General features: G+C 40.5%; 1 protein-coding gene across 1 annotated transcript in view; it reads left to right on the top strand.

The window, feature by feature from the left end:
- Positions 1-20,767, top strand: part of LOC308523683 (cilia- and flagella-associated protein 61-like) — a gene marked incomplete at both ends in the record, with an annotated part of 65,589 nt that overhangs the window by 24,927 nt on the left and 19,895 nt on the right. Inside the window, one exon of the mRNA XM_081097695.1 lies at positions 16,144-16,303. Coding sequence (XP_080953821.1) covers positions 16,144-16,303 — 160 coding nt within the window. The remainder of the gene's footprint in view (positions 1-16,143; positions 16,304-20,767) is intronic.

The raw sequence follows: 20,767 nt of genomic DNA, 5'->3' as shown, positions 1-20,767 counted from the left end.
CGGCTTAACTTTTTATTTTAATAATCTTTCACACTTAAAGAAAACTTATAAGTACCCCAATTCCATAAATGTTAACATTTTACCACATTTTCTGTATTATTCTCTTTGCTTGCTCTTTTTCTATGTCTCTCTACAGATACGTATATATTGCATATATGTTATGTATTTTTTATGAACCATTTAAGCATAAGATACAGATGTAATTCCCCTTCACCACTAAATACTTCAGCGTACATTTCCTCAAAACAAGGATGTTGTCTTCTGTAACTAGCACAGTGGTTGAGTCGAGCTCAGTCCTGTTATCTGACCACAGCCCTTGCTCAGATTTTACTGATAGGCCCCATGATGCCCTTCAGAGCGGATGGAAATGCAGATCATTCAGTGAGCTCACATGTCACGTGTCTTCAGTCTCTTGTCATCTGGAACAGTGTCCCAGTCTGTCTGTCTGTCTGTCATCACAATGACAGTTTTGAAAAGCACAGGTCAGTTATTTGGGGGAATACTCTCAATTTGGATTTGTCCAGTGTTTTCCCATGATGTGATTTAGGTTATTATGACCAAATTTGTTGTATTAATGGCTAACATTTAAAAATTAGGAAAGTGTCTATAACAATTTGAATGGGTAGCTTTTCTGGGAAAATCACAAGGCCTGCCTGTCGGGTCTGCTCTTCTGCAGGGCCCCAGTGTTTGGAGCTCTGGAGCAGCTCTCACTGCAGGCAGTCCTGGTGCCCGCCAGCCCAGCACTGTCCCCACTGCACCCTGGGGCTTCATGACCCCTCCGGCTGTCTTCCCCACTTTGTACCAGCCTTTCCCTGTGACCCCATCACTTGGGATATGCCCTACGAGTGTCCTGATTCTGCAGTGTCTATCCAGGAGGGCTTTACTGAGAGCAGAGGTAGGGATGGGAATTTAAAAAGATGAAACCCACACCCTCAGCTGTGCCAGCTGTAGACCTAGAAGTCCACACCCAAGGAAAGGGTGAGAAGGACAATAAAGAGAACGAACAATATTTGACTTTTATTTTAAAAAGAAAGACTTTGTGCCAGTTTATTGAAAAGCATTCAAAGGTAGGGATTTAGCAGTTTTACTTCTAGGATGATTTGTTTAGGGATTCATTATTCTTCATACTCACTTCTCATTATTTGCCAAAACTGTAAAAACTATTTAAAGAATATTACTTTTCTTAAAAACCATATAATCAAAAGTTCTCTTATTTTGATAATTATGATGAGTCTGAGGCTTTTGATAATATGATCAATGATTCTCAAGCGTGGTGTGTACAACAATCGCCGTAGAGGCTTTTTAGAATACTATGCCAAAGAACTTGTATCCAGCATGTATAAAGAACTCCAACAGGAATAAAGAGATAAATAATCCAAGCCAAAATGTGGGCAAAGAATTTGAATAGACATTTCTCTGAAAAAGATAGCCAAAGGCCAATAAGCCTGTGAAATGTTCAACATCATTGGTTTTGGAGCTCCAGTGGTGCAATCGGTTAGTGTGCGGTACTTATAAAACATCATTGGTCAGTAGGGAAATGCAAATCGAAACCACAACAAGATGCCACTTTATACCTGCTAGGATGGTAATAATAAAAGGGGACAGTAACAAGTGTGGGTAAAGATGTGGAGAAATTGTAACCTTCATATATTGCTAGTGGGATTATAAAATGGTATAGCCCAGGGGTGGGCAAACTTTTTGACTCGAGGGCCACAATGGGTTCTTAAACTGGACCGGAGGGCCGGAACAAAAGCATGGATGGAGTGTTTGTGTGAACTAATATAAATTCAAAGTAAACATCATTACAGAAAAGGGTACGGTCTTTTTTTTTGTTTGTTTTATTCATTTCAAACGGGCGGATCCAGCCCGCGGGCCGTAGTTTGCCCATGGCTGGTATAGCCACTTTGGAAAACAGTTTGGCATTTTTTTTTTTTTATTGCTTGAAGTATTACAAAGGGTATTACATATGTATCCATTTTATCCCCCCGCCCTAGACAGTCTCCTAGCGTCCCCTATCCCCCAGTGTCTTATGTCCATTCAGTTTGGCATTTTATCAAAAATTAAATATATCCCTGGCCAGGTGGCTCAGTTGGTTGAAGTGGCATCCCAGACACCAAGTTTGCAAGTTCGATTCCTGGTCAGGGCACATACCTTGGTTGCAAGTTTGATCCCCGGTTGAGGTATGTACAGGAGGCAACCAATTGATGTTTCTCTTTCCCTAAAAAAAACAAAACACAACAAAAAACAAACAAACAAAAACGTTCTCAGGTGAGGATTAAAAAAATTTTTTAAGTTAAATATAGAAATACTATTTGACCCAGCAGTTCCACCCCTAGAATTAAAAACACACATATACACAATAACACGTACAGAATTGTTTGTAGCAGCATTATTCAAAACTAGAGGCCCAGTGCACAAAAATTTGTGCACTCGGGGGTTCCCTCAGCCCAGCCTGTGCCCTCTTGCACTCTGGGACCTTAGGGGATGTCCACCTGCTGGCTTAGGCTCCCTCCTCGGGGGATCAGGCCTAAGCTGGCGGTCAGACATCCCTCTGGCAGCCCGGGAGCCCTCAGGAGATGTCCACTTGCCAGTGGGAGTAGGCCTAAGCAGCAGTCGGACATCCTTAGGGCTGCTGAGGAGGCGGGAGAGGCTCCCACCACCACCGCTGTGCTGGCAGCCGTCAGCCTGGTTTGTGGCTGAGCAGAGCTCCCCCTGTGGGAGTGCATTGACCACCGGGGGGCAGCTCCTGTATTGAGCGTCGGCCCCCTGGTGATCAGTGTGTGTCATAGTGACCGGTCATTCCCAGTCATTCTGCTGTTAGGGTCAATTTGCATATTACCCTTTTATTATATAGGATAGAGGCCTAGTGCATGGGTAGGGGCTGGCTGATTTGCCCTGAAGGGTGTCCCAGATCAGGGTGGGGGTCCTGCTGGGATGCCTGGCCAGCCTGGGTGAGGGGCTCAGGGCCATTTTCTGGCTGGCCACACCCCCTTCAGGGTAGGGGTCCCCACTGAGGTGCCTGGCCAGCCTCGGTGAGGGGCTGATGGCTGTTTGCAGGCTGACCAAGCCCCCCAGCAGGGACCCTCACCCCATAGGGGTGTGGCCAGCCTGGGTGAGTGGCTGATGGCTGTTTTCAAGCTGGTCACACCCCCTTCAGGGTGGGGGTCCCCACTGGGGTGCCTGGCCAGCCTGGGTGAGGAGCTGATGGCCATTTTCAGGCTGGCCATGCCCCCCAGCGACCCAAGCTCCCAGCCTCTCCCTTTTTTTCTGGGATTTATTTATCTTCTATAATTGAAACTTTGTAGCCTTGAGTGTAGCCCAGAGCTGGCCAGGGCAGGCGGGAAGCTTGGCTTCCTCCATCGCTGGGGGCAACCCAAGCCTCCTGCTCGCTCCAGCTCCATGGCCACTGCCATCTTAGTTGAATTAATTTGCTTACTCGCTCCTGATTGGCGGTGGGCATGGCTTGTGGGCGTGGCTTGAGCATAGCGGAGGGATGGTTAATTTGCATGTTTCTCTCTTATTATATAGGATAGCCAAAAAGTAGAAATAGCTCAAATGTTCATCTACTGATGAATGGATGGCTATACACCCAGAAGTGGGAGTGTTAGGTCATATAGTAACTCTACTTTTAATTTTTTGAGAAACCTCCCTACTGTTTTATATAGTGGCTGTACCAGTTTACATTCCTACCAATAGCACGCCAGGGTTTCTTTTTCTCCATATTCTTGCCAACACTTGCTATCCTTTATCTTTTTGATGATAGCTGCTCTAACAGGTGTGAGGTGATATCTCCTTGTAATTTTGATTGCATTTCTCTGATGACTAACGATGTTGAGCATTTTTTCATGTACCTGATGGCCATTTGTATGTGTTCCTGATCTTAGAGGAAAATCTTTTAACCACTCAGGGTTGAGTATGATGCTCTCTGTGAACTTGTTATGTATGGCCTTCCTTGTGCTGACGCGTGTTTCTTCTATACCCCATTTTTTGAGCATTTCTATCATGAAAGGATGTTGCATTTTGTCAAATGATTTATCTGCTTCTATTGATATAATATGATTTTTGTCTTTAACATCTATTAATTAATGTGGTGCATCACATTTGTTGATGTGTGTATGTTGAACCAGCCAAGGAACTTTTATCCAAGGAAAAATTCTGGTTGGTCATGGTATATGATTCTTCTAATGTGCTATTGAATTTGGCTTGCTAATATATTGTTGAGAATTTTTGCAACTATAGTCATTGTGGATATTGGTCTGTAGTTTTCTTTTCTGGTAGTGTCTGATTTGGGTATCAGGATATTTATTGCTGGACTCATAAAATGAATTTGGGAGTGTACCCTCCCCTTCAGTTTTTTTGAAAGAGTTTGAGAAGGATTGATTTTAATTCTTTAAATATTTAGTAGAAATCACCAGTGAATCTATCTGATCTGGGGCTTTTTGTTGTTGGGAGGTTTTTGATTATTAATTCAATCTCCATATTTTTTATTGGTCTGTTCATATTTTCTATTGGTCTGTCTAATTTTTTACCCTATAATTATTCATAGTAGTCCCTTATGATCCTTTGTATTTTTGTTACTAGTTATAATATATCCTCTTTCATTTCTGATTTTATTTGAGTCTTCTATTTTCCTTATTCTAGCTAAAGGTTTGTCGATCAAGGTTTATTTATCTTTTTAAAGAACCAGTTCTTAGTTTACTGATCTTTTCTGATCATTTTTCTAGTCTTTATCTCATTGTTCATGCTCTGCTTTTTGTTTTTCCCTTAATATCCTTTAGTATTTGCTTAATATATTTAAGTAGCCTGATATGTTGGAGACATATATATATATATATTTATACATATATATATATATATATGTACATATACATATATATGTGTATATATATGCTTATATTTATATTTATGATTGTTATATCTTCTTGATGAATTGAACCCTTTATAATTATATAATGACCTTCTTTGTTTCTTGTTACCATTTTTGGCTTAGAGTCTATTTTCTCTGATATAAGTACCCCTGCTTTCTTTTGGTGTCCACTTGCATGGAATATCATTTTTCCCCCTCTATCTCCACTTTAGCATTAGAACTGAATGAAGTGAGTCTCTTGTAGGCAGCATATAGTTGGGTCTTGCTTTCTTATTCATTCAGCCACTCTATATCTTTTGATTGGAGAATATAATCCATTTACATTTAGAGTAATTATTGATAGGTAAGAAGTTATTGTTTTCTTTTTTGTAGTACCCTGTTCCTTTCATTATCTCTTTCTACCATCTTTTATTAATTATTGATTTCCTGTAGTATTATGCTTATATTCTTTTTTGTTTATATTTTGGGGATCTACTGCAGGTTTTTGCTTTGTTGTTACAATGAGGCTTACATAAAATTTTATACATGTAGTAGTCTATTTTATGCTAATAACAACTTACCTTCGATCACATACAAAAATTTTAGTCTTTTTTTTCAATGTCACTATTTACCTTTTTTAATATTGTGTATTTATTAATAAATTATAGATATTTTATTTTTAATACTTTTGGACTTTAACCTTTATACTAGAGTTAAGTGTTTAACATTCCACCATATTACAGTATTAGAGAATTCTGAATTTGACTATATACTTACCTTTATCAGTGTGTTGTATATTTTCATATGTTCTCATGTTCAATTTAAAGAACTCCTTTCAATATTTCTTGTATGGTAGGTCTAGTGGTGATGAACTCCCTCAGCTTTTGTTTGTCTGGGAAAGTCTTTATCTACCTTTCATTTTGGAAGGATAGCAGTGCTGGGTAAAGTGTTCTTGGTTGGCAGGGTTTTATTCCAGCACTTTGAATATATCATTCATGCTCTCTTGCCCTGTAAGGTTTCTGCTAAGATAGCCTTAAAATAAATTGCAGCTTCTTGTCTCTTGCTACTTTTAAGATTCTCTATTTGTCTTTTATTTTTTACAGTTTTATTAAATGTGCCTTGGAGGGGATCTTTTTAAGTTGACTTTGGTGACTTAGGACTTTTATGAACTTTGATATACAAATCTCTCCCTAGATTTAAGATGTTCTCAGCTCTTCTTAAATAAGCTTTCTGTCTCCCTTTCCCTCTTTCTCCTTCTGGAAATACAATGATTTGCAAATTGATCTTTTTGATAATATTCCTAGGTCATGTAGACTTTTTCCTCTCTTTTTCATTCTTCCTTGTTTTCCTATGACTGGATAATTTCAAAGATCCTATCTTTGATCTCACTGATTACTTCTACTTGATCAAGTCTTGTGTTGATGCTCTCTATTACATTTTGTTTTGTTTCATTCATTGTATTATTCAGCAACAAAATTTCTTTTCAATTTTTTATGATTTCTGTCTCTTTATTAAACTTCTCAATGTGAGTGTGTGTGTGTGTATTGTTTCCCTAATTTCCTTAAACTGTCTTTCTGTGCTTAATGTAGTTCATTAAGTTTCTTTAAAGTAGCTATTTTTAGTTCTTTAGTTATCTTTTTGAGTTGGGTTACTGTATTTATTTCCTTGCATATTTCCTTGCTTTTTAAATGTTCCTTGGAATTTTGTGTTACTGGCTTCACTTTTGAAGTAGCAATCATCTCCATCATAAGTGAAATATCTCCCATTAGCCCTACAAGGAATTCTGAGGCTTTCTTGGATATCCTGTGAATACATCTGCTCCATGCTACTTGCTTTCTCTTGTGGCAGAATTCGTAAGCGCATATGTAATCTCTGAATCTTGAGAAGCAGCAGACTGAGTACAGATGGCTTCTTTTCCCAAAGATGGCACTACAGCTCAAGTTTGTGGTCTCTCTCTGGCCCACTGCTTTAACTGATTTTCTGCATGTGCTCATTAGCCATCTGCCAAAGCCTGCTCATGCTGCTGCTGGAAATATGCAAGGGAGCTAGCCATGGTAGTAGGGTGGTATATGGGTGAGGCACACAGAGAGCGGGGAGTGCTCATGGCCAGTTGGAGGGACTCATGGGTGAGACATTACCAGTAGGTCATGGGTGGACTTCTGGGTAGAATTTGCAACATATTTATGGTCTGTGTGTCTTTAATGTTCTCCAAGAGTTCTATCTGCTGTTTTCCTAGACTCTTTTCACCCACCTACCCCACCCCCGTTTTGGAGCCCCTGATTTAGTAGGCTGAATGGGGTGAAGATAAATGAATCCCTTAGGAAGCATTCACACAGCTGGGAATGCTGGTATTTGTTCATATGCTATCCCTTTCCCCGCCCCAAGGAAGATCTATCTTGGCACTAATCTGTGTCTCCTTGGTAAGGGGTGACATGGTTAAAGTCAAACTGTTTCTTTTACCCACTCTAGTGTATCCAAATTCAATGAAGTCCCAGAAGTTCTCTAGAAACATGTTCTTTCACAAAGACTCTCTCCTCTGCGAGTGATTAAGTCAGTGGCTCTCACACCACACCAAGAGGTGCTGGAGCCAGTTCATAGGCCGCGCATGGTCCATAGCCAGGGCTTATGACTGTCTGCCTATTTCCTGATGCACAGGTAGGCAAGACTCCTTCCAGGTCCCGTTGCATATGGTACTGGATTTCATAGGCACTTTTATTCATGGATAGATGCTGAATATTTGCTGTTGAATTGGGGGACAAAATGATGGATATCTTTAAGCTGCCTTGATGCTGACATCACTCTGTAGAAGGCTTTTAATTTTTTGCTTCCAAGGTGCTAGCTTCAACCTAAATCACTTGAGTTAGTGCTCCTGAAGAGCAGCTGCAGTGGGAAGACCCTCACATTCGTTCTTTCTCTAGTTGTATGTTACACATTTTTACTGTGTGTAAACATCAGAGGAAACTTACAGGCTTAAAATTGCAATCCCAACCCTGCAAGCACCCTTTGGTGTGTCTAGAGCAGGGGTCCTCAAACTTTTTAAACAGGGGGCCAGTTCACTGTCCCTCAGACCGTTGGAGGGCCGGACTATAGTTTAAAAAAAAACTATGAACAAATTCCTATGCACACTGCACATATCTTATTTTGAAGTAAAAAACCAAAACGGGAACAAATACAATATTTGTATTTGCATGTGGCCCGCGGGCCGTAGTTTGAGGACCCCTGGTCTAAAGAGCCAATCTCCAAGAGGTCATGCTGCCACAGACATCAGAAGCTTTGTGTTCTTTGGAGATGAGACCACAGACTCCGTCTCAAATGGGAAGGCAGAAACAGGACCCCTCAATAGGGAGGAAACCATTTTAGGATATGGGAGCAGACCTTCAGTCTGTACCAAGCTGTATCCAGGGAATTAAGCCTCTTCAGGTTCAAAATCAGTGCTGTCACTGTCCTCCCACCTGTCTCCCTGTGTCATTCTCCCAATCACCTAGACTTCCTCAGGTTGGCCCTTAGGCAGTGGGATGCTGGAATTAGCTCTCTCTCTGGCTTACAAGAGCCAATTGTGAAGTCTTCAGTAGTATTTTTAAAAATTTTATTTTATTGTTTAAAGTATTACAGATAGTAGTACATATGTCTCCTTGCCCCGCCCCCCCCTCCATTGACCTTCCCTCGGCCTCCCTTACCCCCCGGCACATGCCTTCACCCCACCCTGCCAGTGTCTTGTGTCTATTGGTTATGCTTATACGCATGCTTACAAGTCCTTTGGTTGATCTCTTACCTCCCCCACTCCACAACACTCCCCAGCCGTCCCATTGTAATTTGACAGTCTGTTCAATGCTTCTCTGCCTCTGTATCTATCTTTTGGTTCATCAGGTTATAATGTTCTTTATTATCTATAAATGAGTGAGATCATGTGGTGTTTTTATTTCACTTCCTGCCTTATTTCACTTAGCATAATGCTCTCCAGTTCCATCCATGCTGCTGCAAATGCTAAGAATTCCTTCTTTTTTATAGCAGCATAGTATTCCATTGTGTATATGTACCATAGTTTTCTAATCCATTCATCTACTGATGGGCATTTAGGCTGTTTCCAAATCTTGGCTATTGTAAATTGTGCTGCTATGAACATAGGGGTGCATATATCCTTTCTGATTGGTGTTTCTGTTTTCTTGGGATATATTCCTAGAAGTGGTATTACTGGGTCAAATGGCAGTTCCATTTTTAAATTTTTGAGGAAACGCCATACTGTTTTCCACAATGGCTGCACCAGTTTGCATTCCCACCAGCAATGAAGGAGGGTTCCTTTTCTCCGCATCCTCTCCAGCACTTGTCATTTGTTGATTTGTTGATGATAGCCATCTGACAGGTGTGAGGTGGTACCTCATTGTTGTTTTGATTTGCATCTCTTGGATGATTAGTGACTTTGAGCATATTTTCATATGTCTCTTGGCCTTATGTATGTCCTCTTTTGAAAAGAGTTTACTTAGGTCTCTTGCCCATTTTTTGATTGTATTGTTTATCTTCCTTTTGTTAAGTTGTATGAGTTCCCTGTAAATGTTGGAGATTAAACCCTTATCAGTGATAACATTGGCAAATATGTTCTCCCATACAGTGGGTTTTCTTGTTGATGGTTTTCTTTGTTGATGGTTTCTTTTGTTGTGCAGAAGCTTTTTATTTTGATGTAATCCCATTTGTTTATTTTCTCCTTAGTCTCTCTTGCCCTAGGATCTGTGTCTGTAAAGATATTGCTACAATATATGTCTGCAATTTTGCTGCCTATGGAGTCATGTAGGATTTTTATGGTTTCCTGTCTTACATTCAAGTCCTTTAGCCATTTTGAGTTTGTTTTTGTGTATGGTGTAAGTTGGTGACCTAGTTTCATTTTTTTTTGCATGTATCTGACCAAATTTCCCAGCACCATTTATTAAAAAGGCTGTTTTGATTCCATTGTATGCTCTTGCCTCCTTTGTCAAATATTAATTGAGTATAATGGCTTGGGTCAATTTCTGGGTCCTCTATTCTGTTCCATTGGTCTATATGTCTGTTCTTGTGCCAGTACCAGGCAGTTTTGAGAACTGTGGGTTGGTAATATAGTTTGATGTCTGGTATTGTGATCCCTCCAACTTTGTTCTTCTTTCTCAGGATAGCTGTGGCTATTCGGGGTCTTTTTCTTCTTCTTTTTGTTTTATCTTTAATTTCTTTATTGGTTAAGGTATTACAAGTGTGTCCTCATCCCCCCATTATCAGGGTCTTTTTTCATTCCAGATGAATTTTTGGAGAGTTTGTTCTAGATCTTTGAAATATGATGCAGTTGGTATTTTAATAGGTATTGCATTCAATCTATAGATTGCTTTAGATAGTATGGACATTTTAATGATGTTGATTCTACTAATCCATGAACATGGTATGTTCTTCCATTTGTTTATGTCTTCCAAGTCTTCAGTAGTTTTGCAAGCTGGTTGTTAAAAACAGCCATTATTAAAAAATAAGTTATATAAACTTACAGTGTAATAAGTTATATTAAAAACAAAATTAATAAATGCTCAATACCCATCATCACTTCCTGATTATTTTACTAATTCTTGTGCTCTTTAGGTTTCCATCCATGGTCTCTGTGTAGTGGAAATACCATATAATGGTGGCTGCTGGGCATCCCTTTCCAGCTTCCTGTTCAGTGACATCACATTGGTAGTTTACAATTGGCCACAATTATCTATATCACAGAAATTGGAATTTGCTACAAGTCAGGGCTTTTCTCCCTAAAATGACAATTAGGCATTTACTTGCTTATATGTGACTTCAGTTGACAATAGATAATAGAACACAGTACATCAAGTCTGTCTCTTACCAACCCAGCTCACAGTAGTTACAGGCCATGCATGTAGAATGTCTGAGAGTTATGCCTGTATGTGTGCAAAGCCCTTAATTAAAGGTTTTTAGCTGTGAGGACATTCTTTGGCTTGATAGCTACTTTGCAGTTATCACTTTGCTGCAAGTTGCTTTTCATAACTTTGCCCTGGCTTACCTTGTCATCTGGTGTTTACTCCAAACTGAGATTTCAGGGAAGGAAAGTTAGAGGCCAAGGGCAGCTCCTAGAGACAGATGGCAGAGTGTCTGCTTTGGCGTAGGCACCGCTGACCTGTGGGTAGACAGAGCCTGCCAACTCAGCCATGCCCTTGGCAGAAGGAAGAGAGGATCAAAGCTGGCACTGTTCACAGTGAGGGCTACCTAATAGTGGAGTCTTGCCACCCAACAGGGAAGGATGACCATAAGGCCTTTTCGATGGAAGCATGTACGATATAGTGCACAGTGTCTATAAATGGACCTGCTTGTGAGGACAAGACCACTGCACATCTGATTTTCTAGTAACCTGAGCCTATGTACCATCATGTAGATCATCACAACAACAACAAAACTCACAGTTTCACTCTTCAGTATAAGAAAATTGAAGACGCCTTTGTGGTAGGAATATCCCGGTCACCTGGAGGGTAGATAGCAGCCAGCAATCAATGCCTTTTCATTGTACAGGTGAAATAGTCCATTACATCCATTTATTGTTTTTGGAAAACATACACACAAAAAGATGCATTTGAACACTTCCACAAATTCATAATTCAGAACAGTGTTTCTCAAATCAAAATAGTTATTTGAAAGAAACTCAAAGGAAATAGCAGACCCGTCCACAATATGTCCTTGCTCGGTAGCAGTCCATAATTGTGAACTTTTGTGAATTGTCACAACCCGGGATGAATGATGGGAATATAACAGGTTGTAGAATTGGAGAATGTTAAATCTTTGTTCCGAATGGCAAAACATGTTTTTCTCATTTTCATCAGAATGTGTGATCCATGCCATTTGAAATCAAATTCCAAACACAATGAGCCATTAGTGTAATAGCTCATTACTAACAGCAGTCTTATAAATAATACATTCTTATCATGCGCATGCAGCTCGCCATGAAGCCAGCAAAAGGTATTTCAGGCCATCGAAGTTTCTTTGTGCCAGTGTGGCTGTAGATTAGAAGGACATCTCCATGTGAACCAAGATGGATGCCAATTTTCCCTGCCGAGAGGGAGGCTGGCCGTCTCTTTCTGCACATATGGTAGATGGATTGGTTAATCAGCGTCTGCTGAGTCTTGGGCCTACAATTACAGAGAAGCCAGACAACTGCAGCTACTCAGCCTTTGTTCATGAGTGCAAACAAGACAAACAATCGCTTGTTATTTGGGGAAAAAATTAAAATGTTTATTTTGGACTTTTATTAAAGTGTCAATGGCTTTATAAAACAGCTGTGTAAATTCAGCCTTTTACAGCTAGCTAGTATCATTTTGGGGAGACGGTAAAAGAATGTGCATGGAAAAATTAATTTTTAAATCATCCCCTTATATTTTAGCATTGAAGAGAAAATAAAGGAAATCTCACATGTATTTTTCAAACATATGTTTGAAAACAAATGGTTTTAAACTAGAAGGCACATTTGAGAACATTAGTTTAATACCTAATTTTTCTGTGCCATTTAAAAGACTGAGCATTATTGTAGCTTAATTTTCTGCTTTAGTAGGTTAAAACAGTGATTTTCAACTTTTTCATCTCATGGCACACATAAACTACTAAAATTCTGTGGCACATCAAAAAATATACTTTTTGCTAATCTGACCAAAACTATAGGTATAATTTTGAATGATTTACCAAAAAAAAATAATAATAGTAATTACCTACCCTTTTTGCTCCAAAGTGACTTTTGAAAAAATTGGGTGCCAATACTTGTATATAAGGAGTTCTGATACCAAGAACTAACTAATCAGATGCAATCTTATTATGCAACGTGACCAATAAGATGTGATTCTATTATATGACCTATATATTTATGGTTCGGGACAGAGCATTCACAACAGTGCACTTTTGCTGTGTTGGCTGTTGTCATTTTTTAAAAAGTGCTTTTATTTATTTTAGAGAGAGAGGAAGAGAGAGGGAGAGATAGAAACATTGATTGGCTGCCTCCTGCACACTCCCTACCCGGGATCAAGCCTGCAACCAGGGTATGTGCCCAGACCGGGAATCGAACCCATGACTTTTTGGTATACTGGTCAATACTCAACCAACTAAGCCACACCGATCAGGGCTGTTGTCTTTTTTTTTCATTTGTCAATCTAAAGGAAAAGAGGTCAGTGCCCCTGATTAAATAGCCAAGTATTGCATTTTTTAAAAATTCTTGTGGCACACCAGTTGAAAATTGTGAGTTAAAATATTAATCATTTTCTCCAAATGGGCATTTATGGAATGATGCTACATTTTGGGGACTAGGGAATGCCTATGATTATTGAGTTCTACTTTTTTTTTTAAATATTTTATTGATTTTTCACAGAGAAGAAGGGAGAGGGACAGAGAGCTAGAAACATCGATGAGAGAGATCGATCAGCTGCCTCCTGCACGCCCCCCACCGGGGCTGTGCCCGCAACCAAGGTACATGCCCTTGACCGGAATCGAACCTGGGACCCTTCAGTCCGTAGGCCGACGCTCTATCCACTGAGCCAAACCGGTTCGGCGAGTTCTACTTTTTAAGTGGAATGGTTGTCCCCCAAAATAGGCTAAACCCTTGAGGTATAAATGCTAGTTTCTATTAAGAGCTGGCAGTCAAACCAGTCAATCAGAATTTGCTTCAAACCTATGTAATAATCAGCAGGAATTATTCATGTGAAATTTATTTTTTTCCACTTTTACTGATATAATTGACATATAACATTCTATAAATTTAAGTTGTACAACATAATGTTTTGATATATGTACGTATTGCAAAATAATTACCACAATAAGATTAGTTAATCAAGGAACTATACATTTTCTCTCACTCTCTTTTAAAATTTTAAATGCTTATCTTATGGAGAAGAATGAAATATAGAATTATTGAATGGACATAATAAAGAATTTCAATCACAGTCATCTCTTAATGTGGAATATGATAGAATTAAATTTGTTAATTTATATTTTAGTACCAGTCATAGGTGCAGATTAGCTAGTTACTCATTAAAAGATAACTTGTTTCCTCTAATCACAGCACTTCTGACAACAAATGTGTAGCGTTTTCTTTCTACACCAACTAGTTCTTCAGCTCTCAGACACCACTGGGTGTCCTGCAGCTCTGTTCTGACACTACCTGGAGTCCGCACAGACCCACACATGTAGAGCTCACACCCACAAGACTGCTCCCACTTCAGACACTAGTCACAAGCCCCAGATTGCCACCTGTACTCCTGACTGACTGGCGATAAATCAGGAGTTCCCACAGCCCTCTCCTTGGGTTCACTAATTTAATAGTACAGCTCACAGAACTCAGGGAAATGTTTTAATTACTACTATCAGTTCATTATAAAAGATACAACTCAGGCCCTGGCCAATGTGGCTTGGTTGGTTGGGCGTTATCCCATTTACCAAAATGTTGCCGATTCAATTCCAGCCTGAGTTTCAGGCTCCCTCCCTGGTAGGGGGCATGCACGAGGCAACCTATCATTGATGTTTCTCTTTCTCTCTCTCTCTCTCTCCCTCTCCCTCTCTCTCTCTCTCTCTCTCTCTCTCTCTCAAAACAAAAATTTTTTTAAAAAGTTACAGCTCAGGAATAGTCAAAAGCAAAAGAGACATAGAGCAAGGTGTGTGTGGGGGGGGCGGGGGGGGGGGAAGAGGGGCGTGAGTTTTCATGCCCTCTTTGGGCACATCAGCTTCCAGCACCTCAATGAGTTCACTAAACCAAAAACTCCCTAATCCAGTTGTTTAGGGGTTTTTATGGTGGTTCCGTGAATGGTTGATTATATTATTGGCCATTGGTGATTGAACTTAATCTCTGGCCCCTCTCCCCTCCCTTGAGGTCAGGGGTAGGACTGAAAGTTCCAACCCTCAAATCACAGGTTTCGTTCCTCTGACAACTAGCCCCAATTTTCAGAGAGTCACCTTATTAGCATAAACTCAGATATCCTTGAAAAGGGCTATTATGAAAAACAAAAGATGCGCCTTTTAGGAAATTGCAAATGTTTTAGGAGCTTGCTCTTGGATCAGGGATGAAGACCAAATATAAATTTCTTATTATATCACACTATCACATTCTTAATCCTAACTGTGTCTTTCTCATCAAAGGCCTAAAATCATGGGGACCATTGTTAGAGGTTCAAACAGGTAGCTGTTATGATGCTGGAAGGTGATAGATTAGACCCATGAGTTTACTTTGCTCAGATGTTTCCACCAAACCTCTTTCCTCACATCTCCTCCCTATGAGACCATCTAAGCCAGAGGTTCTCAACCTGTGGATTGTGACCCCTTTGGGGGTCGAACGACCCTTTCACAGGGGTTGCCTAAGACCATCGGAAAACACATATATAATTGCATATTGTTTTTGTGATTAATCACTATGCTTTAATTATGTTCGATTTGTAACAATGAAAATACATCCTGCATATCAGATATTTACATTACGATTCATAACAGTAGCAAAATTATAGTTATGAAGTAGCAACGAAAATAATTTTATGGTTGGGGGTCACCACAACATGAGGAACTGTATTAAAGGGTTGCGGCATTAGGAAGGTTGAGAACCACTGATCTAAGCAAATAAATGAATTCAAGAAAATCAAAGAGTTCCAACCTGGTGAGGAGTGAGTGACCATGAACTTTCTCTGAATCAGGAGTCAATCAGATGGACACAGGAACAATGGCTGGTCTTACTGAGAACTGTGCATGGTACCAGGGAGGAGAGTGGACAGAAGGCTAGGCTTGCAGTGGGATGATGCAAAGGATATGGGGCAGGCCAGGGCACTGCCTGGGCCACGAGGGCACATGTTAAGTTCCAAATAGATTTTCTTCAAGAACTCTCTGGCAGCTTCTTTATGTTAGGTATCCATTTCTAGGATTGTTGACCATGGTCTCATGTTGAACACTAGAGGCCCAGTGCACGAAATTTGTGCACAGTTAGGATCCCTAGCGGCTGCCTGCTGCCAGCTGCTGGCCGGGACCTCCCTTTCTCCGGTGGCTGCCGGCCCCGCCCCCTGGTGGAACTCCCGGTTGAACTCCCAGTCGAGGGACAATTTGCATATTAGGCTTTTATTATATAGGATTGTTTTGAGTGTGTTGTGTGTGCCATGCATTGTGCTGGACACTAGAGCTGCTGAAAGAAAGCACTGCTCCCTCCCTCAAATGCCTCAAAGTACTCGCCAAACTACGTTGGTCCAATCACCCACTATGCTATGGACGCCTGAAAGTTTCATGCTGAGAATCCATTGGAGGTTTGATAGAGTAACCAGATATTTTGGATGTTTCAGGTGGAAGGTGTAGCTGTTGGGTTCATGAGCGTGTGCTCAGGAGTGAACATGGAGCTCCTGCATGAGTGCTTTGACTTGGGGCCCTTCCACGGATTCTGCGTCCCACATCCCGATGACGTTCTGGAGCTGCCACGAGACCTAAGCTTTCAAGAAAGTCAAGGTACAGGGGCTATCACAGGAACATGTCAGGAATTAAATCCATGTCTGTACACAACTGTGTTTTACTAAGTGACGGAACTAATTTTATAGCTCCTTCTGGAATTCTCTTTAAGCTATAGGTTCTTCCTCTGGTTAACCAAATCCTCGTGCACATCTCCATGAGCTCAGATAGTCTAAACTTTAAATTTTAGTTTAGTTAAACATAGTGGCCTTGCAGTTTAAGGTTTTCTAAACTCAGAATGTCTGCCTTCAGATTGTTCATGGTGAAATAATTGGTAGTATTTGATGATTTTACGTACACATGCAAGCGTAATTATAATGAGTGAATTTTTCAAATCAGTAACTCAAGAAGTTCTATATGCCTTTAAGTTTTAATCCCACCAGTTAGTGCTCCTGTGTTTATGTCATTAGCAAATTCTTATGTAGTGCTGGCCTATTGCAAATAGTAATTTTTAACTTGTTTAATTTATTCCTACCCATCTGAAATAACAAAATTGATTTTAAAACATTGTATCAGGATTTTCATCAAGTGAAATTAGGTAATCTCAAACTTTGGTATTTTAATTTACGAACGAGATCTTACTGCATTCCTGGGTATCTTTGCAGTTTAATGTTTCAGTTCTTAAAATCAGACAGATGCAGGTAAGGTATGTTAATTCATTTCTCTACACCAGGGTTTCTTCATTTCTAAAATAGGAAAACCAGTGATACCTCACACATAGAGGAGTTGTGAAGTTTCACTGAGATTACTCATGTCAAGTGCTTTACTCTAGTGCTCAATAAACGTTGGTCATTTTTGTTAGCAATTGTTATTTCTTTGTGATTGGCCTTTCACCCACTTGAATCTTCCCAAGTTAAAATCTGGGCATTTTGAATTGTTCCACTTTCTTGTCTCTGCAAAATTATATATCAAGATTGTTAAAAAAAAAAAATAGAAAGAGAAACACACTGGGTGGTGGCAAAGTTCCTGTTAATCTAAACAATGGCGCGTGCCGTCATTCCCTCGATGGGAGGCCAAGTGCCTGGATGTACAGAGCTCATCTGAATGTCCACTCAGTGCAGAGGAGGAGCGCAGCCATGGATGCAGAGGCGGTTTCCTTTTGGTACTGATGACTGCTCTCTTCCCAAAAGAGAGATTGGAGGTCACTGTTTTTTAATAGTGAAGGCTGACTCGCCCGTGCTTTTTAGCAAAGAGATGTTGGCGTGCACTGAAGGAACTTTTCAGCATGAGACAATCTTCAGTCATAAGTTATCATTGTCATTTTCATATGTATAAATTCTTATCAAAGGTGGCATTAAATAGGTTTTATAGATCAATTTTCTCATGTGTAAAATGGAGATTAAAAAAATAGTCTCTAACCCAAAGAATTGTTGGGAAGATTAAATGTTAGAATGTACATGATGTACTTAACTCAGTGCCAAGTACAGAGTAAGTCCTAAAAAAATTTTAAGTTGTTCCCCCTCCCCCCCTTTGCCTCAGTGGTTGAGTGTCAACCTATGAACCAGGAGGTCATGGCTTGATTCCTGGTTGGGGCACATGCCCAGGTTGCGAGTTCGATCCTCAGTGTGGGACGTGAAGGAGGCAGCCGATCAATGATTCTCTCTCATCATTGATGTTTCTATCCCTCTCTCCCTCTCCCTTCCTCTCTGAGATCAATAAAAATATTTTTAAAAAACAAGTTGAAATGATAGCGTCTTTTCCAGTGTGTTCCTGAGAAGCTTTGAGGCTACTGATGATCGTGCCAGATATATGTAGAATGAATGGAAAATTCCTATTCTGGAAACTTATAGGGAGAACAAAATTTAAAATTTAGACTTAAAAACACACATAATCTAGTATATCCCTGTTTAGCAAAAGCCCACAGAGATACGGAAACTGAAAGAAGTTCTATTTCTCTCTATGGCCTTTAATTTTTTTACTTAAAATTAGTTGGTCTCAAAAAAGGATGGTACATTAAGGAAATGAGGAAACTTGTGTTATCTTCTGTGCCTTATTTATTTTTGAAAATCCAGTTTTGTGTTCACTGACACAAAGATGATTATGAAATTTTCACCAGGGAGCACTATTGTAGCCTTCCAAATAACTCAGGGATGGATCCACAAATAATCAACAGCTCATTATGTCTAAGAAAAGAGTCATCACCACATTTGCTGCCATCTTCCTATCAACAACAAAGAATGAGGCTCCAGAGAAAATTCTATGATCTCCTGTTCATGTTTTTTCTGATGAAAGTCTCAAGTTAAAGGAAATATAATTTCTCTAAAATATGAACTAAAATTCTTGGTTCAGATGGGCATACATCATTATGCCTTGTACCTTGTATTTTGTTTAGTGCTTTTTTTCAAAGGATCTTCATATATATCATCTCATTTTGTTCCTATAAGTTGATAGGAGAGCTAGGATAGGTGACATGGTTTCCTTTTTACCCCTGCCCAAGCTCATGCAAGGCTTTAAAGCTCATCAGGGGCTGACCCAGCACCCGGCTCCCGCCCTCTCTGCTTGGCTGGTGTAACTTATGTAAGATGGCTTTGACTGAAAACTCCAGTGGGTTTTACTACACTAGATACATGATCCGTTTTTTTTTACTTCAACGAGGTATTTGATTAGCACTTTAATGAGTTCACAGTGGCATATCCCTAAGATTGTCACCAGACCGGCCATATGGGGGACCGGCCCTGCCTGGCATGGTCCCAGACCTTTCACTCGTCAGGCGACCTCCAGGCTCTTGACTCATGCAGGAAAGGTTTCAATATCGAGTCGGAGTAAGAACAAAAGCAAGTTTTATTCAGGTAGAGAAAGAGATTCCAGGGTGCGGGTGCTGCTCTGAAAGAAGCAAGAGTGCATGTCCAAGTGGATGCAGTCCAGCTGGAGTATGTTGTGCACGCGGTCAGTTCCCGGGATTTTACGTGATCTCGGCTTTTAAACTTTGTGGCACCAAATTCTGTCTCCACCTTCGGGTTGGGTGGGGGTCTTGCTCCTAATATGGTCTCTTCTTGTGTTGGTCCTCCTTGGCCACCCCCTTCTACTTGAGGTGTTGATTTTCATTATAAGGCTGATATAATGAGTTTTGGGCTTGGCCTCTGGTCAGTTTTTTATCTCCACCTTGGAATGACCTGACAGTAGCTCATTCCTGTTGTTCGTGACTTCCGTGACCATGGCAGGGGTGTCAAATGTGGAGGTGGGGGCTCTGATGAAAGGGTTCACTGGCCTGCGAAGCCCGTTCCTACTTCCTCCTCCCACTTGTCGGGAGTTTTCCCTAACTTCTTTCTATCCTGACTCAACACTATTGTGTGTGTGCTCTGAACAGATTCCACCTGTGGACGCTTCACCTCTGCGTCTGTGGGATTTGGAACTGGCCGGCCACTCTCCCCTGTGCCAGAGGCAGGCCAGATCGCCAGGAATTAACACTCTGAGCGCAGGCTCTCTTTGCCTGCCTCACATCACTGCCCCCTGACTACTCTTTTCTCTGTCAGCTCCCAGGTAAATGGTTGAACTGGAATCCTTGACTCCACGTCTGCTTCTCAGGGAACCCACACCAAGATGCTGCTGTGAAACATACACAAGTGATAGTGGTCAGGGAATAAATCCCCATGCTTCTGGCGGGAGTACTGGGAGACAGGAGTTTTAAACTGTTTCCCGCAGTTCCTCCACAGAGATAGGTTCCAGCTGTCCAGTGGTGAGCTGAGCAATGACACATACTTCACCTTCCCTTTCTCTCTTCCTCACCACCCTCCTGGTGCTTCCTGGGATCACCTCTCAAATAAACTGCTGCTTCTCACATCCTGGACTCAGGGTCACGTCTTTTTCCACCAGCTGTGAAACTTGCAATTTCACACCAGCCTGAACCCTTCCAAGCAGAGTAACGTCCCAGCTCAGCCTTCCTAAGCTAATACCGTGGCTCCCCGTTAGCTATTCACACACATTCTGATCATCCTGCTGTCCATCCTATCCGCCATATCCGAAGTTAACATTGCATTTAAAAAGTTTACTGAGCACTTTCAATTTGCATTTTACTTGACTAATTTGTATATGTTTTCATTTTTAGCCATTCGTTTTGCATATATAACCTATCACAGACTTGAAAGTTATGGTTTATAATTATTAAATCTTGGGACCAATGGGAAAAATGTCTAAAGATACAGATTTTGTCCCAGTGTAAGGAAACTCTGATAAAAGTGTATGATTTTATTTAGTGGAGTACCTAGTATAGAAATAGCAAGTTCTCTGAATATTGGAAGAATTCATAAAGAAACACAGATGCTAAGAGTCTCTGAATACTTAGTGAGCACATATCAACATAGTCCATATGCCTGGCAGTTTATGAATATATTCCTTCAGTGACAATACAATGGCTCAAAATAATTTTTTTTTCCAGTTGACCCCACCACTGGCTCTGCCCAGCCTTTGCAAATCAAGCTGTGTCTTGTTCACTGTATCGCACAATAAAGACTTTAGAATCAGAAT

This window comes from Myotis nattereri, assembly GCF_964212035.1.
Source record: "Myotis nattereri genome assembly, chromosome: 8".
NCBI classification, from domain to species: Eukaryota; Metazoa; Chordata; class Mammalia; order Chiroptera; family Vespertilionidae; genus Myotis; species Myotis nattereri.
The sequence above is the reverse complement of the archived record's forward strand: the minus strand, read 5'-3'. Positions and strand labels throughout refer to the sequence as shown.